This window comes from Panthera leo, chromosome B4, assembly GCF_018350215.1.
Source record: "Panthera leo isolate Ple1 chromosome B4, P.leo_Ple1_pat1.1, whole genome shotgun sequence".
NCBI lineage: Eukaryota > Metazoa > Chordata > Mammalia > Carnivora > Felidae > Panthera > Panthera leo.
Window position 1 is genome coordinate 48,063,146 of NC_056685.1, and position 12,163 is coordinate 48,075,308.

At 37.8% G+C, this 12,163-nt stretch overlaps 1 protein-coding gene and 1 long non-coding RNA gene across 3 annotated transcripts; one reads left to right on the forward strand and one right to left on the reverse strand.

The window, feature by feature from the left end:
- The first annotated feature begins 917 nt into the window (after positions 1-917).
- On the forward strand, positions 918-4,118 carry LOC122225579. Of its 2 annotated transcripts, none has more exons than XR_006205244.1 (3): positions 918-1,009; positions 1,105-1,226; positions 3,811-4,118. It is a non-coding gene; the product is annotated as an uncharacterized LOC122225579 (long non-coding RNA). The 2 variants fall into 2 exon arrangements; XR_006205243.1 differs by having other exon boundaries at positions 1,142-1,226.
- Positions 4,119-8,505: 4,387 nt separating this feature from the next.
- On the reverse strand, positions 8,506-11,854 carry LOC122224286 (matrix Gla protein). The gene is made up of 4 exons (XM_042945893.1): positions 11,705-11,854; positions 10,222-10,254; positions 9,294-9,369; positions 8,506-8,885 (listed from the first exon to the last, which is right to left on the reverse strand). The coding sequence occupies exons 1-4, from the start codon at positions 11,763-11,765 to the stop codon at positions 8,744-8,746; spliced, it is 312 nt and encodes a 103-aa protein (XP_042801827.1). The 5' UTR covers positions 11,766-11,854; the 3' UTR covers positions 8,506-8,743.
- Between the last annotated feature and the right edge of the window lie 309 nt (positions 11,855-12,163).

The following is a 12,163-nucleotide window of genomic DNA, read 5'->3' on the forward strand; positions in this document are numbered from 1 at the left end:
ATGTTTAGATGGATTCAATGTAAGAAAAATTTCTATCCTAACATTTAGTTATCCAAAGATGAGCTAGAGCATCATGTGACCTAGAGAACTTTGCAACACTAGAGATTTAAGTGCAAACTGATCATCTGCTACAGTATGGCCATAGGGTGTAGTGTAGAGCAGGTATATGATAAATACTTTTTAAATGTTCAATACATGCTAGGCATGCTATATAAGGAAAGAGTGAGAGGTTGGGCTTGACCAACAATTCTAAAGTAAGTTGGGCATGGTGGTGATCAATGCTCTTTAAAAAGAACATTCTAGTGTCAAATTGTGACCCCCTGTGTTAACTAGATTCAAACAGATCCCTTTATTGATGGACCATACAGAGGTTTTAATATACCAAATTTTATATAAGTATATGCCTCCAAGAGGAGATATACAAAAACAATAGAACTTATTTGGGCATAAAACAACTTTTGGCAGGACAATGACTGGAACATCATTCCTTAGAATATTTTTTTGGGAAACACTGGTGTAAATGTGCTCCATTTTTTTTCTTCTCTTAATTCCTTTTATGTTTTCAAAGACATGGGTGCTATTTGTCCTTGTGCTTCTACCAAATTTTGTAGTTCTAGCCATCTTTTCCTGTATAGCATGGCTGTATGTAGAAATGTATTTATCAGTTTATTGAAATATTTATCTCCTCTTTCTCAGGTCTATGACTTTTTGGTGCACTCTCATGTTTGAGGTCTAATTCACTCCTAGGAGTAAGTCACAGCATTTATGATTTTCTTTGAATACTTTTATAATACAAAATCATTATTCTTTAGGATCTTTTCTAAGACTCCTTGTATGGAGGAAAATTCTCTCTCGGAATGTTTAAAAACCGTATCTAAATGTATGCAGGTTATTTTTCTATTTTATTATAGGTTTGTGGTCAAAAGAAGTCATTATCCTTAGATGAAATGGGTAGAGACAAATTTTGTATATTACTTTCTCCAAAGTAAAGGAGTCAGAGTGTTTCTAGGTAAGCACCATAAAAATCTCCTGTATTAGCTGAAAAAAAGCGCATTTCTTGAACAGTATTTTTCAAAGCTTAACCTCATGTTTTAACAACCCTAGATGACTTATGTTCCTGGCTTTCTTGTTTGTTGGTTAGCCTTCACTGTCTGAATTCAGAGAAATGAGAGATGGAAAAACCCCCAACAGGTCACCCAGTTCATTTCTCTAAAAGAAATTAATAGGTAAGTCTCATAATGTAGTCCCTACCATCAACTTACTTAAGGGTAATTTGGGGGTAGCTTACATTTTTAAATTGGAGAAAAATGGGGCCAATTTCAATCTCAGTGAATTTAGAGTCCACCAAAAGATTTCCATATTCTATCTCTGCTGTGTGAATGTGTGTGTGTGTGTGTGTGTGTGTGTGTGTGAGTGTGTGTGTGTGCGTGTGTGCACATATATTCATAAACTGAGCAATTAAGCCAAACATTTCTGGCTTTTTAAAACTGAGCTGGCAGGGGAAGGGAAGATAAGAAAGAAGTAATCACAAGACTGAAAGAATCCAGTGTCGGGGAAAAGGCTTATGTCTTTATGCCCTTGCACTGACCAGTTTTAAGATGTGGGCTGTTTCATAACTTGGAGCAAGTTGCTCTCTTCAGCTAAGGGCAATTTTGGGGACAGGGACTCAGCCCACTGAAAGCCATCAGCTGCTGGCATATGAGGAAATGAGTGCCTCAGTCCTGGGGAAAGGAAAGGACCACAAAATCAATTACAGTCCACACTTGCACTGTTACATCCACATAAACACTGTTTATGTTCCAGAAGCAGCTTCTCCAGGATTCTGGTTGGACTCTTTTCCAGGAAAAAATTATAATCTAGTCACATTTTCCTGTTTTATCGAAATGTATTTCCCTGTTTTAGTATAACAATGATCTCTTCTTTCTCAGCTCTACTTCTCTTTTAGTATATTCTCATGTTTGAAATCTAGTTCCCTCCTAGAGCAAGTTAGAATACTTTTAAAAAATAGCAGGACAAACCACAGCCCCTGCTACTGCAGCTCATTGTAATGCTGAGAACCACTAATACTCACTATTTCGCTTTCAACTACCCATTCTAGATCACCTTACTGTTAGTCAACATATCTGGTGGTCTAGGTGTCTAATTTACTAAGTGAAATAGATCCCCATTCCTGAGAGTTATGAGCTGGTCGCCATGCCCTTCTCAGACCATGGCTGATATATCTGTCCATTTCTTATCACAATTGGGCAGAGAAACATCAAGAGGTATTCCAATGGATTACCTAGATATCAAATGCATTTTTCCCTTCTTAGATTCAGAAGCCCTACCTTCTCCTGATAAACATGTTCAATTATCTCCTTGAGAAAAGATGACTCTGTTATTTGCCAACTGTCCTCTTAGCATGAAGAGATGTGACCAGTAGCATCTAGAGCTTAAATGGGACTTTTGCAAATGTCCTGTGGTGAAATTGTTCTTTTTGTATGACTCAGGATTTTCAACCCACAGGTATTAGAACTGTACGGAGGGAAAGTATAAATTCTTCATGTGGGTTACAAAATATGATAAACAGACCCCACTCCTGCTTCCTTACCTTAGTTCTCAGACCCTTCCTTACCTTAGTTCTCACTCAGCCCTCAGTCTCTAGTGGGGACATACTGAAGTATTATGGTTGATAGTTTAGGATGTATAATACATCATGGATAAAGATGCCCCTTCTTGTAGAGAAGAATGGATTAATTCTTCTTGTAGAGAAGAATGGATTAATATGTTCTTTTCTGAATTAACATCAATTACCAGGAATTCTTACTTATGGACGAGGCATGGCAGAAGATATATCTAGTGATAGTCAGAAAGGTGGCAATGTCTAGGCTCCAGAGGAGGGCCACCTAGGGTGAAATAGAACCCTAGTTTGTGAATTAAAAAAAGAGAGCCAGTTTGGGCAGTTTCAGGGTTCCAAATCAAAATAAGTTCAGGATAAAATTTTCTCTCATTAGAATTATGTATTATGGCAAAGAACTGAGCCCAGATCATAAGAATTGAGGAAGTGAAGGAAAGGTGACTAATGATGGGTAATCAAGGTACTTAAGAACTCAGAGGTAGAACAACAGGTTTCTTGCAAATTTTCTTTACTGAAAAGGTAGAGATAGGGATTTAAATAGTGCTTAAACGTACTACTACTACTATTTAAGTATATAACTTTCACTCCATTCTAATATGGATACTTTTATGACTGCATAAAAACACAGCTGCATGAATTCTAAACCCAGTTGAGCATAAAAGCTAAGATAATAAATTTTTCTTAACAAAAATGAATTACTCTGGCCTACTGTTCTTACACTACATGTTTCATCAGCATAGGTAGATATTGTATGGGGGCAAATTGAGGAAGAGTGGAGTACAAGCTGGCCAGTGCTCTCAATAGCTTTTGGCTATAAGTTCTGCTGACTGCTTTCAAAGTATAAGTGGGAATCCCCAAGAGGAATTGTCTTGCCATTTCTTAATATACAGAGGATAGTACATTACAACGATAGTAATAGTAGAATAGGAAATAACAGTAACCATAGTTAACATTTATTAAACACTTACTCTATGCCAGACACTGTTTTGTGTACTTGCATATATTTCATTTATTTAATATTTACAACAACTTTAAGGTGGGTACTAGAATAATCTCATTTTACAGATAGGGAAATTGACACCCACTGAGATTAAATAACTTGCCCACAAATTTCACACTTCTAAGTGGTGAAGCTGGGAGTTCCAAAGTCCTTATTCTTAAACTCTATGCTGAAATGTAAGATTTCTTTATAGGTTGGGAGAAGAGTATTCTGCCTACGTTCAAGCACTCTTAGGTTCCCAGGATGTACTATTCCACGAAAGGCCTCGCCAAGATCATGAAAGGGGAAGATAATAAGGCCTGTGACCTCTTACTTCATTTGTCTTAGCTCTGAAAGACCAAAGCATATCAAAAAGGAAATAGAACTAAGAAGGTGGATAGATAAAATTTTGACCGACTTGAAACTATGTTAAAACTAGCTTCGTCAGATTGGAAAGTGTGACTATATACGACGAAAGTTTGGTACAAATATATGGACCATTTGTACATAACCCTTTCTAAAAACTGGCTTATGGAATTAAGTTTCATGAGATCAGTACAAGTGAATTTCTCAAGAGAATAAAATTACCTGGTCTTGGAACAGTCATTCAGTCGCTAAGCTCTCAAATTACTCAACATAAAATGAAGAGGTTGAATTAGGTTATTGATGAACTCCTTGTCAGCTCAAAAACTATGACTACAGTGTTGTGTAATTGATAAGAGGTCTGGAGCTTGAAAACCTTGGTCCCAATATTTACCATCTGATTGATTGTCACAGATTTGGTTCCTGGGAAACAAACTCTAAGACTCAGAGATTTGTGTGCAGATGGTTTATAAGGGAGTACTTTTGGGTACAGCCTGAGAGGGATGAAGAACATAGGCCTAGGCAGAGTGAACATTTGAGCTGTTATACAATTTAGTAAATGGCTCAGTCAGTTCTATGAGAAAACTCTGAGGCTGAGATGACTATTCAGAGTAGTCCTGTCTGATAATGGGCTTTTAGGCAATTTACCCTCTCTTAATAAATAACTAAAGAAAACAGACAATACATATGAAACAATGATTTTCAGGACACTGGGCATCAGTTAATGAAAGATGATGGTGATCCCTAAGAGATGAGAAACAAAGTGAGTCCTGTCATTACCTCAGCTTGTTGCCTTAATAGAATTTCCAGGCTATGGCTCAGGGAGGGAGGACCAAAATGAAATATGGTGGACTTGTTGAGTTGATGAGTTGAGAGTCGTGGGAGAATATGGTGGTTATAGTTTACATGGCAAAACACTGGAAAGGAGAGAGTTACAGAGAGAGGGATCTCCGGATATCTTGAGGACACCTCTCACATATGTGGTAGGGAGCTGATTGGCACATAAATATAAGAAAATACTCATCCAAGAGAAATAGAGGGAACAGTGGCTGGCACTAACTAAGGGCTGGGATTATTGCCTATTCTTACCACCCAGTCATGGGACATTGGGTACAACACTAAGAAGATCTTTTCTCAGTGTGGGGGAAGCAATTGGCCTAGACTAAATACTGAGTTTTTCTCATTTTAAAAGGAAGATTTAAGACAATGAAGCTTTTTGCAGGTGATTTAACTTATTCCCAGAACAAAGCTCAAGAATACTTATAAAAATACAGTAATATCCAGCACACACACACAAAAATAAAATTTGCAATGTCTGGCATCAAATAAAAGATTACCAGGAATTAAAGAAGTAGGAAATTATGATCCATAATAAGTAGAATAATCAACCAACCAAAACAAGTGTGGAAGTGACACAGATATTGAAATTAGCAAACAAGGACATTAAAATAGTTATCCAGGGGTATGTGGGTGGCTTAGTTGGTTGAATGTCTGACTCTTGATTTCGGCTCAGGTTATGATCCCAGGGTCTTGGGATCAATCCCCCCATTGGGCTCCACACTGGGTACATAGCCTGCTTGAGATTCTCTCTCTCTCTCTCTGTCCCTCTCCCCTGCTCGCACTCTCTCCCTCTCTTTAAAAAAAATTATCCTAACTGTATCTAAGATGTTTAAAATGTTGTGATATGGAAAATAAGAAAACATCCAAATCAAACTACCATAGATGAAAACTGTAATGTCTAAAATGAAAAGTACACTGGATAGGATTAACAGTAAATTAGATATTACTGGATATAACTGAATAAACTCTAGACACATTAAAAGAAACTGTCAAAAATGAAATACACAGAGGGAAAAAAAAGCTTATAAAAATTAAATTAATAACAGGGAACCCTCGACAACTTTAAGTGCATGTCATTGCAGTCTCCAAAGGAGAAGTGGAGTGAAGGAAGGAAAATCTTTGAAGAAATAATGACTGATATTTAATTCAATTTAATTAATAAAATGTAATGCAATCTACAAAGCTCAATAAACTTGAAGAACAAAAAAAATAAGGAAAACCACGCCAAGGTACATCATAACCAATTTAGTCAAAACCAATGATAGAAAAACCTTAGAAGCTGCAAGACATAAGACAGTACTTATAGAAGAATAAAGATAAGAGCGACAACAGATTTATAGCAGAAACAATGCAAGCTATAAGACAGTGGAACATCTTAAAAGAATGAAAAGAAAAAAAACTGACAATGTAGAATTTGATATGCAGTGAGAACATATTTCAAATGTGAAGGCAAAATTTGAAAACTTAAAGAATCCAGCAGACCTTCACTACAAGTAATGTTAGAGAAAGTCCATCAAGCAGAAGGAAAATGAGACCAGATGGAAATCTAGATGCATACAAAAGAATGAGGAGCAATGGGAATGGAAACTACATGGGTAAATGTATGAGATATTTTTTGTATTATCTAAGCCCTTTAAAAAATAATTGACTCTTTAAAGCAAAAATAACAAAATTGTCTTATAGGATCTATAGCATATGTAAAAGCAAAAAAATAACTAGACCATTTAGATTGTTTACGTATAATGAGATTAGTGTGATAGGTTTAAGTCTATCATCTTGCCATTTGTTTTCAATTTGTCCCTTTTAGTTTTTATTCCCCTTTCCCCCTATATTTTGCTTTATTTTGGACTCCTTGACGCTGATGCAAATGAGGATGAGTCCTATAACTGCCCCAATTTTTTGGAGACTTTTCAGAACATACAACAGAAAATAGAACCCAGCAAAGCCTTATGGCCTTCCTAAATTGAGGAGACAGAGCTGGGAGTCCAGAAAGGTAGCTAGTGATCACAGAGAAGAGTATCAGAGAGGAGAGAGATGCACAGAAGAGAGAGCTCTAGAGGTCTGTAGGGAATTGTACTCAAACCCTTGGCTGGGAACCATCAGCTGTCAATATGTCTGTTGGCCAGGGGCATATCTCAGCTTGAGTAATACACCACGGCATTCACTACAATGTCTTCAGAAAGTTACCGTTCTGAGTCTGAATTTTACCATCTAATAAATACTACTCATCTTCTGGGCTATTGTAAGACCCAATGAGTTATCACATGCATAATAGCTTAGAAAATGATAAAACAGTCATCGTTACATTTATATGATGATGGTTTAAATTATATAACACACATTATTATGATGAATGTAACAGTTTCAAAATTGGGGGGTCCCTCCCAGGCATGACTAGTCAGTCTGTGTTTATACAGCTTTCATTGAAAACCCTTTATGAACAGAACTTAGTACCAAGTCTGTAGAGAGAAAAGAAATTACACTTTCTTACCATAATGTTAGCCAAGAAAATATACATAAAAAGAAATTTTGATCAAAACATGAATTGAATAGGGGCTCCTGGGTGGCTCAGCCGGTTAGGTGTCCAACTTTGGCTAGGTCATGATCTCACGGGTGTGAGTTTGAGCCCTGTGTCGGGTTCTGTGCTGACAGCTCAGAGCCTGGAGCCTGCTTCAAATTCTGTATCTCCCTGTCTCTCTGTCCCTTCTCAGTTTGTGCTCTCTCTCTCTCTCTTAAAAATAAATAAATAAGCATTAAAAATTTTTAAACAAATTGAATAATGTTATTGTACTTGACTCTTTACATATATTCCTCAAAGGCTAGACACTGGCTTGAGTGGTGTGATAGGAAGTGGGTGAATTTAATCATTACTGATTTCATAAAGTGGTTGGGTTTTGTGCTGGATTTTGAAGGATTAGAAAGATCATCCACTAAAGACGTGAAGACAGTGGGCCTACCAAAAGGAATGGATGATAAAGGTGGGCATGAACAAGTTCTCATGGCAAAGAAGAGAAAGTTCTGAACAGGGATTGAGAAGTCCTGGGCTCTGTCTCTAACTACCAAGCGGGAGACTCTGGAGTCTCATTTCCTCATTGACAAACCAGGCTTAAGTGAGTTATAGCATATTGTCTGGCTCCAAAATTCCATGACTGAATTGTTAAAAAATCTCTGGTGATTGTGAAAGCAAACATTTTCTTGGCCTAAGTAAGAGTCAAAGCTGTGACATCTTAAGAAATGATAACACTCAGGAAATTATGATGAGGGTGATGAGCCAAGATAGAACCTGGAATCCACACAGAAAGGATTTAGGACCATTTAAAGTTTGGGAGCAGAGTCGCCTGGCTGGCCCAGTCAGAGGAGCATGTGACTCTTGATCTCAGGGTTGTGAGTTTGAGCCCCACACTGGGTATAGAGACTACTTAAATAAATAAATCTTAAAAAGTTTGGGAGCAGGAAAATCATATGATTAATTATCTATAATGTTTGAAAACCCTGGAAATACTAAGAAGCAATCATTCACCAGTCCCAAGGTAGAGTTTAGACAAATTATGGCTGGGTGACTTATGCCTTCTAAGTTTCATTCTTTCTATGCAGTTATGTTTCTAATCAACACCAGAACATGATTAACAGAATCTCATATTCTGGGTTAGGTGGGCCATGATTTAAATATCTCAGCATTTTGCCGGAAGAAATCAGACTCACAAAATGAAAGTATCCAACCAGCAGTTTATTTTGTAGTAATTACACATCTTAAGTCCTTCTTGACTTTCACTACGCTGCGCTTTCATTGCTTATCAATCTGGGGGCAGGGAGGAGGGCTGCAGCCAGACAAGAATGTTTAAGAAATAAGCAGTTTGTATGTGTTTATATAGTTCAGTGATGCTACTGCAAAGGAATACAAAACCAGGCACCAGGCTCTGGAAAGAAAGAGACTTTTTCCAATCTCATTTGCCCCCTCGGCGCTGTGGGAAATAGCGATTGTAGGCAGCATTGTATCCATAAACCATGGCATAGCGTTCACAAAGCTTGAAGTCATCACAGGCTTCCCGATTGATCTCATAGGTGGGCTTGGTCCTTTCTCTAATCCTAGAAAGTGGGGGGAAAAAAGAGGCCCCAAATGAGAACATAATAGAAATTTTTTTTAAAAAGGAAAAGGGGGAAAAATAATAAGAAAATATAGGAGACACACCCCAATATTAAGAGATACTTAACAGGGAGGAAAGGTGGAACAGGAGTAATTTTTTTTTTTAATAAAAATAGAAATTTTCTTTCTGTCCTCCTTTTCCTTCTCCCTCCCTCTGCTTTCTGGGTCTTTCATAAACTATTCTTCTTGAAATTCAGTTGTTTTCTGTATACTGTTTTTAAATTCTTTGATTTAGGGGACACAATTAGAAATAATATATATGATTAAAAAAAAAAAGTTTCTCATTCCATTCTGATCTGCGATGCTACGTTGGGAAAAATTACCTCTTTCCATCAAGTTTTGTTACCCACCTTTCATGGGCTTTAGCTCTCCATCTCTGTTGCGGGGATATAAAAGTATTAGCATTTCTCCTGTTAGTGAAGGGATCTTAAAAGAAAAAAAGATAATTATAGTTTTAGGGAAACAGTAGTTGAAAATATTTCCATGAATAGTCCCTGACACATATATATTTGAAAACTCATTAATTCATGCATTCCATGTAACTAGAGATCTACAAAAGTCAAAGGGAAAGATAAAGCCGATTTCATAAACTGCCTGATCAAAGGAAAGCAGTGTATGTATTTTAGAGACTTATTACATAGGCCACAGTAATTTCTGTGTGTTTATTTCCCCTTTGGGAAATCATTTTGCCGTTTTCAATGTTGGTGTTCCTATTCGGTGTGTTTTTAATTCCTGTGAGGAGAAATTCTCTCTGTCCTGAGGAGGGACATGCTTGTAAAGCATGACTTTTGATTACTGGAAATGGACAGTGTCAATGTTATGAAAATAGTGAAAAACTGAAAACGAGAGTGTTGCGTTACTTCTTCCCACACTCAGTCTTTGAAAGTCCAGATATTCAGTAACATTCAATGTAATGCTGATGACTGTGGTTTCCCAGCTGACCAGGCCTCGAATTCCTTACTCTGCCATTTGTTGTTACTCCTTGTTTTCCATCTGTGTGGTTGATGTGGTGCCAACTTAAAATTTCCAAATGAGATTTTATGGCTCCAATTCTGTCGAATGCACTTGCAAGGCCATATTATGCTATTTCAAGCTTAAAAAAAATTGCTCGTCTGGCGATTTTTACGGTCATTAGATTTTTAAACGTAGTTTTCCAAAAGAGACCCTCTTTCTCTTCCCTGTATTACCTCAATGGATTATTATTTTGTCTATTTAAGACTAGGGAGGGAGATTCTTTAATACATGAGATTTAAATAAGGAAGTCAAATATTTACTTACAAATTTCATAGGATTCCATGCTTTCATGAGATTCTGGAATAAAAAAAAATTCATTTGATTGTTATTTATCAGACATGACAATGGTCTGCATTTGGGGAAGGAAGGAGAGAAAAGAGTCAAAAAGATGTGAAGAATATATTTAGCAGTGTGGTTATGACAAATTTCAGGCATTTTGGATTTGCAAGTTGTGTCTCTAGCTCTGTCCTTGATGTAATTATCTCTACACTTCAGATTTGCTGATGTTGAAGGAGCTAGTCGTCACGGCCTTGACTGAAATTTCTCAAGGGCTATGAGGTCCTCAGGCTAGTGAAATAAGATAATTTCGATGTTGCACACAAATCTCCAGAGAGGCATCTTCTGTGATTAATTTGGGACCTGGCTAAGAGCAGGGTTGAGAAAGGGACAGAAGGGTCCGGAAAATAGCCAACGTCTTCCAGGCAGACTGGGGAGATGGTCAGTTGGGCTTTACCAAGACAGGTTTTTAAGAGGTTCCTAAAGCCTCTTAAGGACCTGTGTTAACTTGGCAGGCACAAAAACCACTGGCTCCAGAGGACAACTCACACTGGGCGTGATGCCAGTTCAGAGAAAGAACTGAGACGATGCCAAAGCAAAAGGTTTCTTCTTTCCACTGCTCTCCCATGTGCTGCAGGTAAATTTGGCAATAAGAGGTTTATATTCGTAAGCAAGTGGTTTTATGTAAAAAATTAAAAAGGAGATGAAAATACCAAATCCTCTGATACCGAAACCATGTGAATAATTTCAAGAGTGAGAAGAAATACAGATGGTTATTAGTATGATTTAGGTTTAAGGACATCTAAGATATCCAGATAACTGAAGCGTAAGACTGATCAAAAATAATCTTGCTTTGGATTTTCTTTCATAAGCTTTGATCAGACACAGATATAATTAACAACATAGAGAAACCAGGTGAAATTTATCTTTGGACAATAGAAATTATACCGTCTATTTTTCTCTGAGGTTCTTTAAATGTAAAACTTTGTTTTTAGATCAATTCACTGAAGAAATGTAGTAAGTTTAGGAGATTGTCTTGTCCCTGCAGAGAGAGCTATACTTAACACTTCATGTGAGAACTGATTTTCTTAAAGGTGAGTGATTTAACTAATACCTTTAACCAACAGTTCCCAACGTAGAAGTAAACATCCTTAAACATGAGAACTCAGGGGCTGGGAATTTGATATCTTCTTTCTGAAACAGTGAAGTGTCTAGGTGAATAGTGACTTACCAGAGACAGGACAGGCCTGTCAAGTTGTATACGAAAGTCTGGATATTCAGTATGTAAAAAAAAACACTTGATGGAATGAATCAGTGTCCACAGGGCTTGGGAAATGTTAAGTTAATGATACTTTAAGATTATATCAGAGAAAGGGGAAGAAGAGGAGGAGGGGGAGGAAAAAACTGCAGTAAACTGAAATCAGAGACAGGAAAGAAACACCAGAAGAATGGCAGAAGAAAGGTTTCTCACCATAGCACAGAACTGCCACGGCCAAGGCAGCCAGAATGGAGAGAAGGAGCAGGCTCTTCATGGTGTCTCTGTGGTCCTGTGGGTTGGTCTCACTGGCTTGCGCAGCAGCAGAGGGGAGAGAGGCTCCTGCAGGCTGTCAGTGGAAGGCTGTGGAGTTTTTATAAGAACTAGAGCAGCTGAAATGGGAGGAACCAGTGGGAGGGGGCCAGAGAAGGTGGAGACTGGTTGGCCCTAAACTAACACTGGGACTTTTCCCAAATATTCATTCCTTCCAGATATTATCTACTCTGGGTGGGCAGTTTTCCCTCACTCCTGGACCTGACTGTGCTGTAGCAGGATGCTGCCCTGAGACAGAAGTTGTGGCCACCCTATATTTGGGGCCAGATCTGGGCAAAGTTCCACAGAGAAGGGAGTTGCCACAAACACGTGTTTGCCTTTCTGATTCCTTCTCTGATCTAC

Bases quoted from the DNA above. Each gene is read 5' to 3' on its own strand.
- LOC122224286 (XM_042945893.1), bottom strand. From the start codon at position 11,765: ATGAAGAGCCTGCTCCTTCTCTCCATTCTGGCTGCCTTGGCCGTGGCA. The intron at 10,255-11,704 runs GTGAGAAACCTT...TTTTTATTCCAG, and splicing joins CGTGGCAGTTCTGTGCTATG to AATCTCATGAAAGCATGGAA. The intron at 9,370-10,221 runs GTAAGTAAATAT...TTTTCTTTTAAG, and splicing joins CATGGAATCCTATGAAATTT to ATCCCTTCACTAACAGGAGA.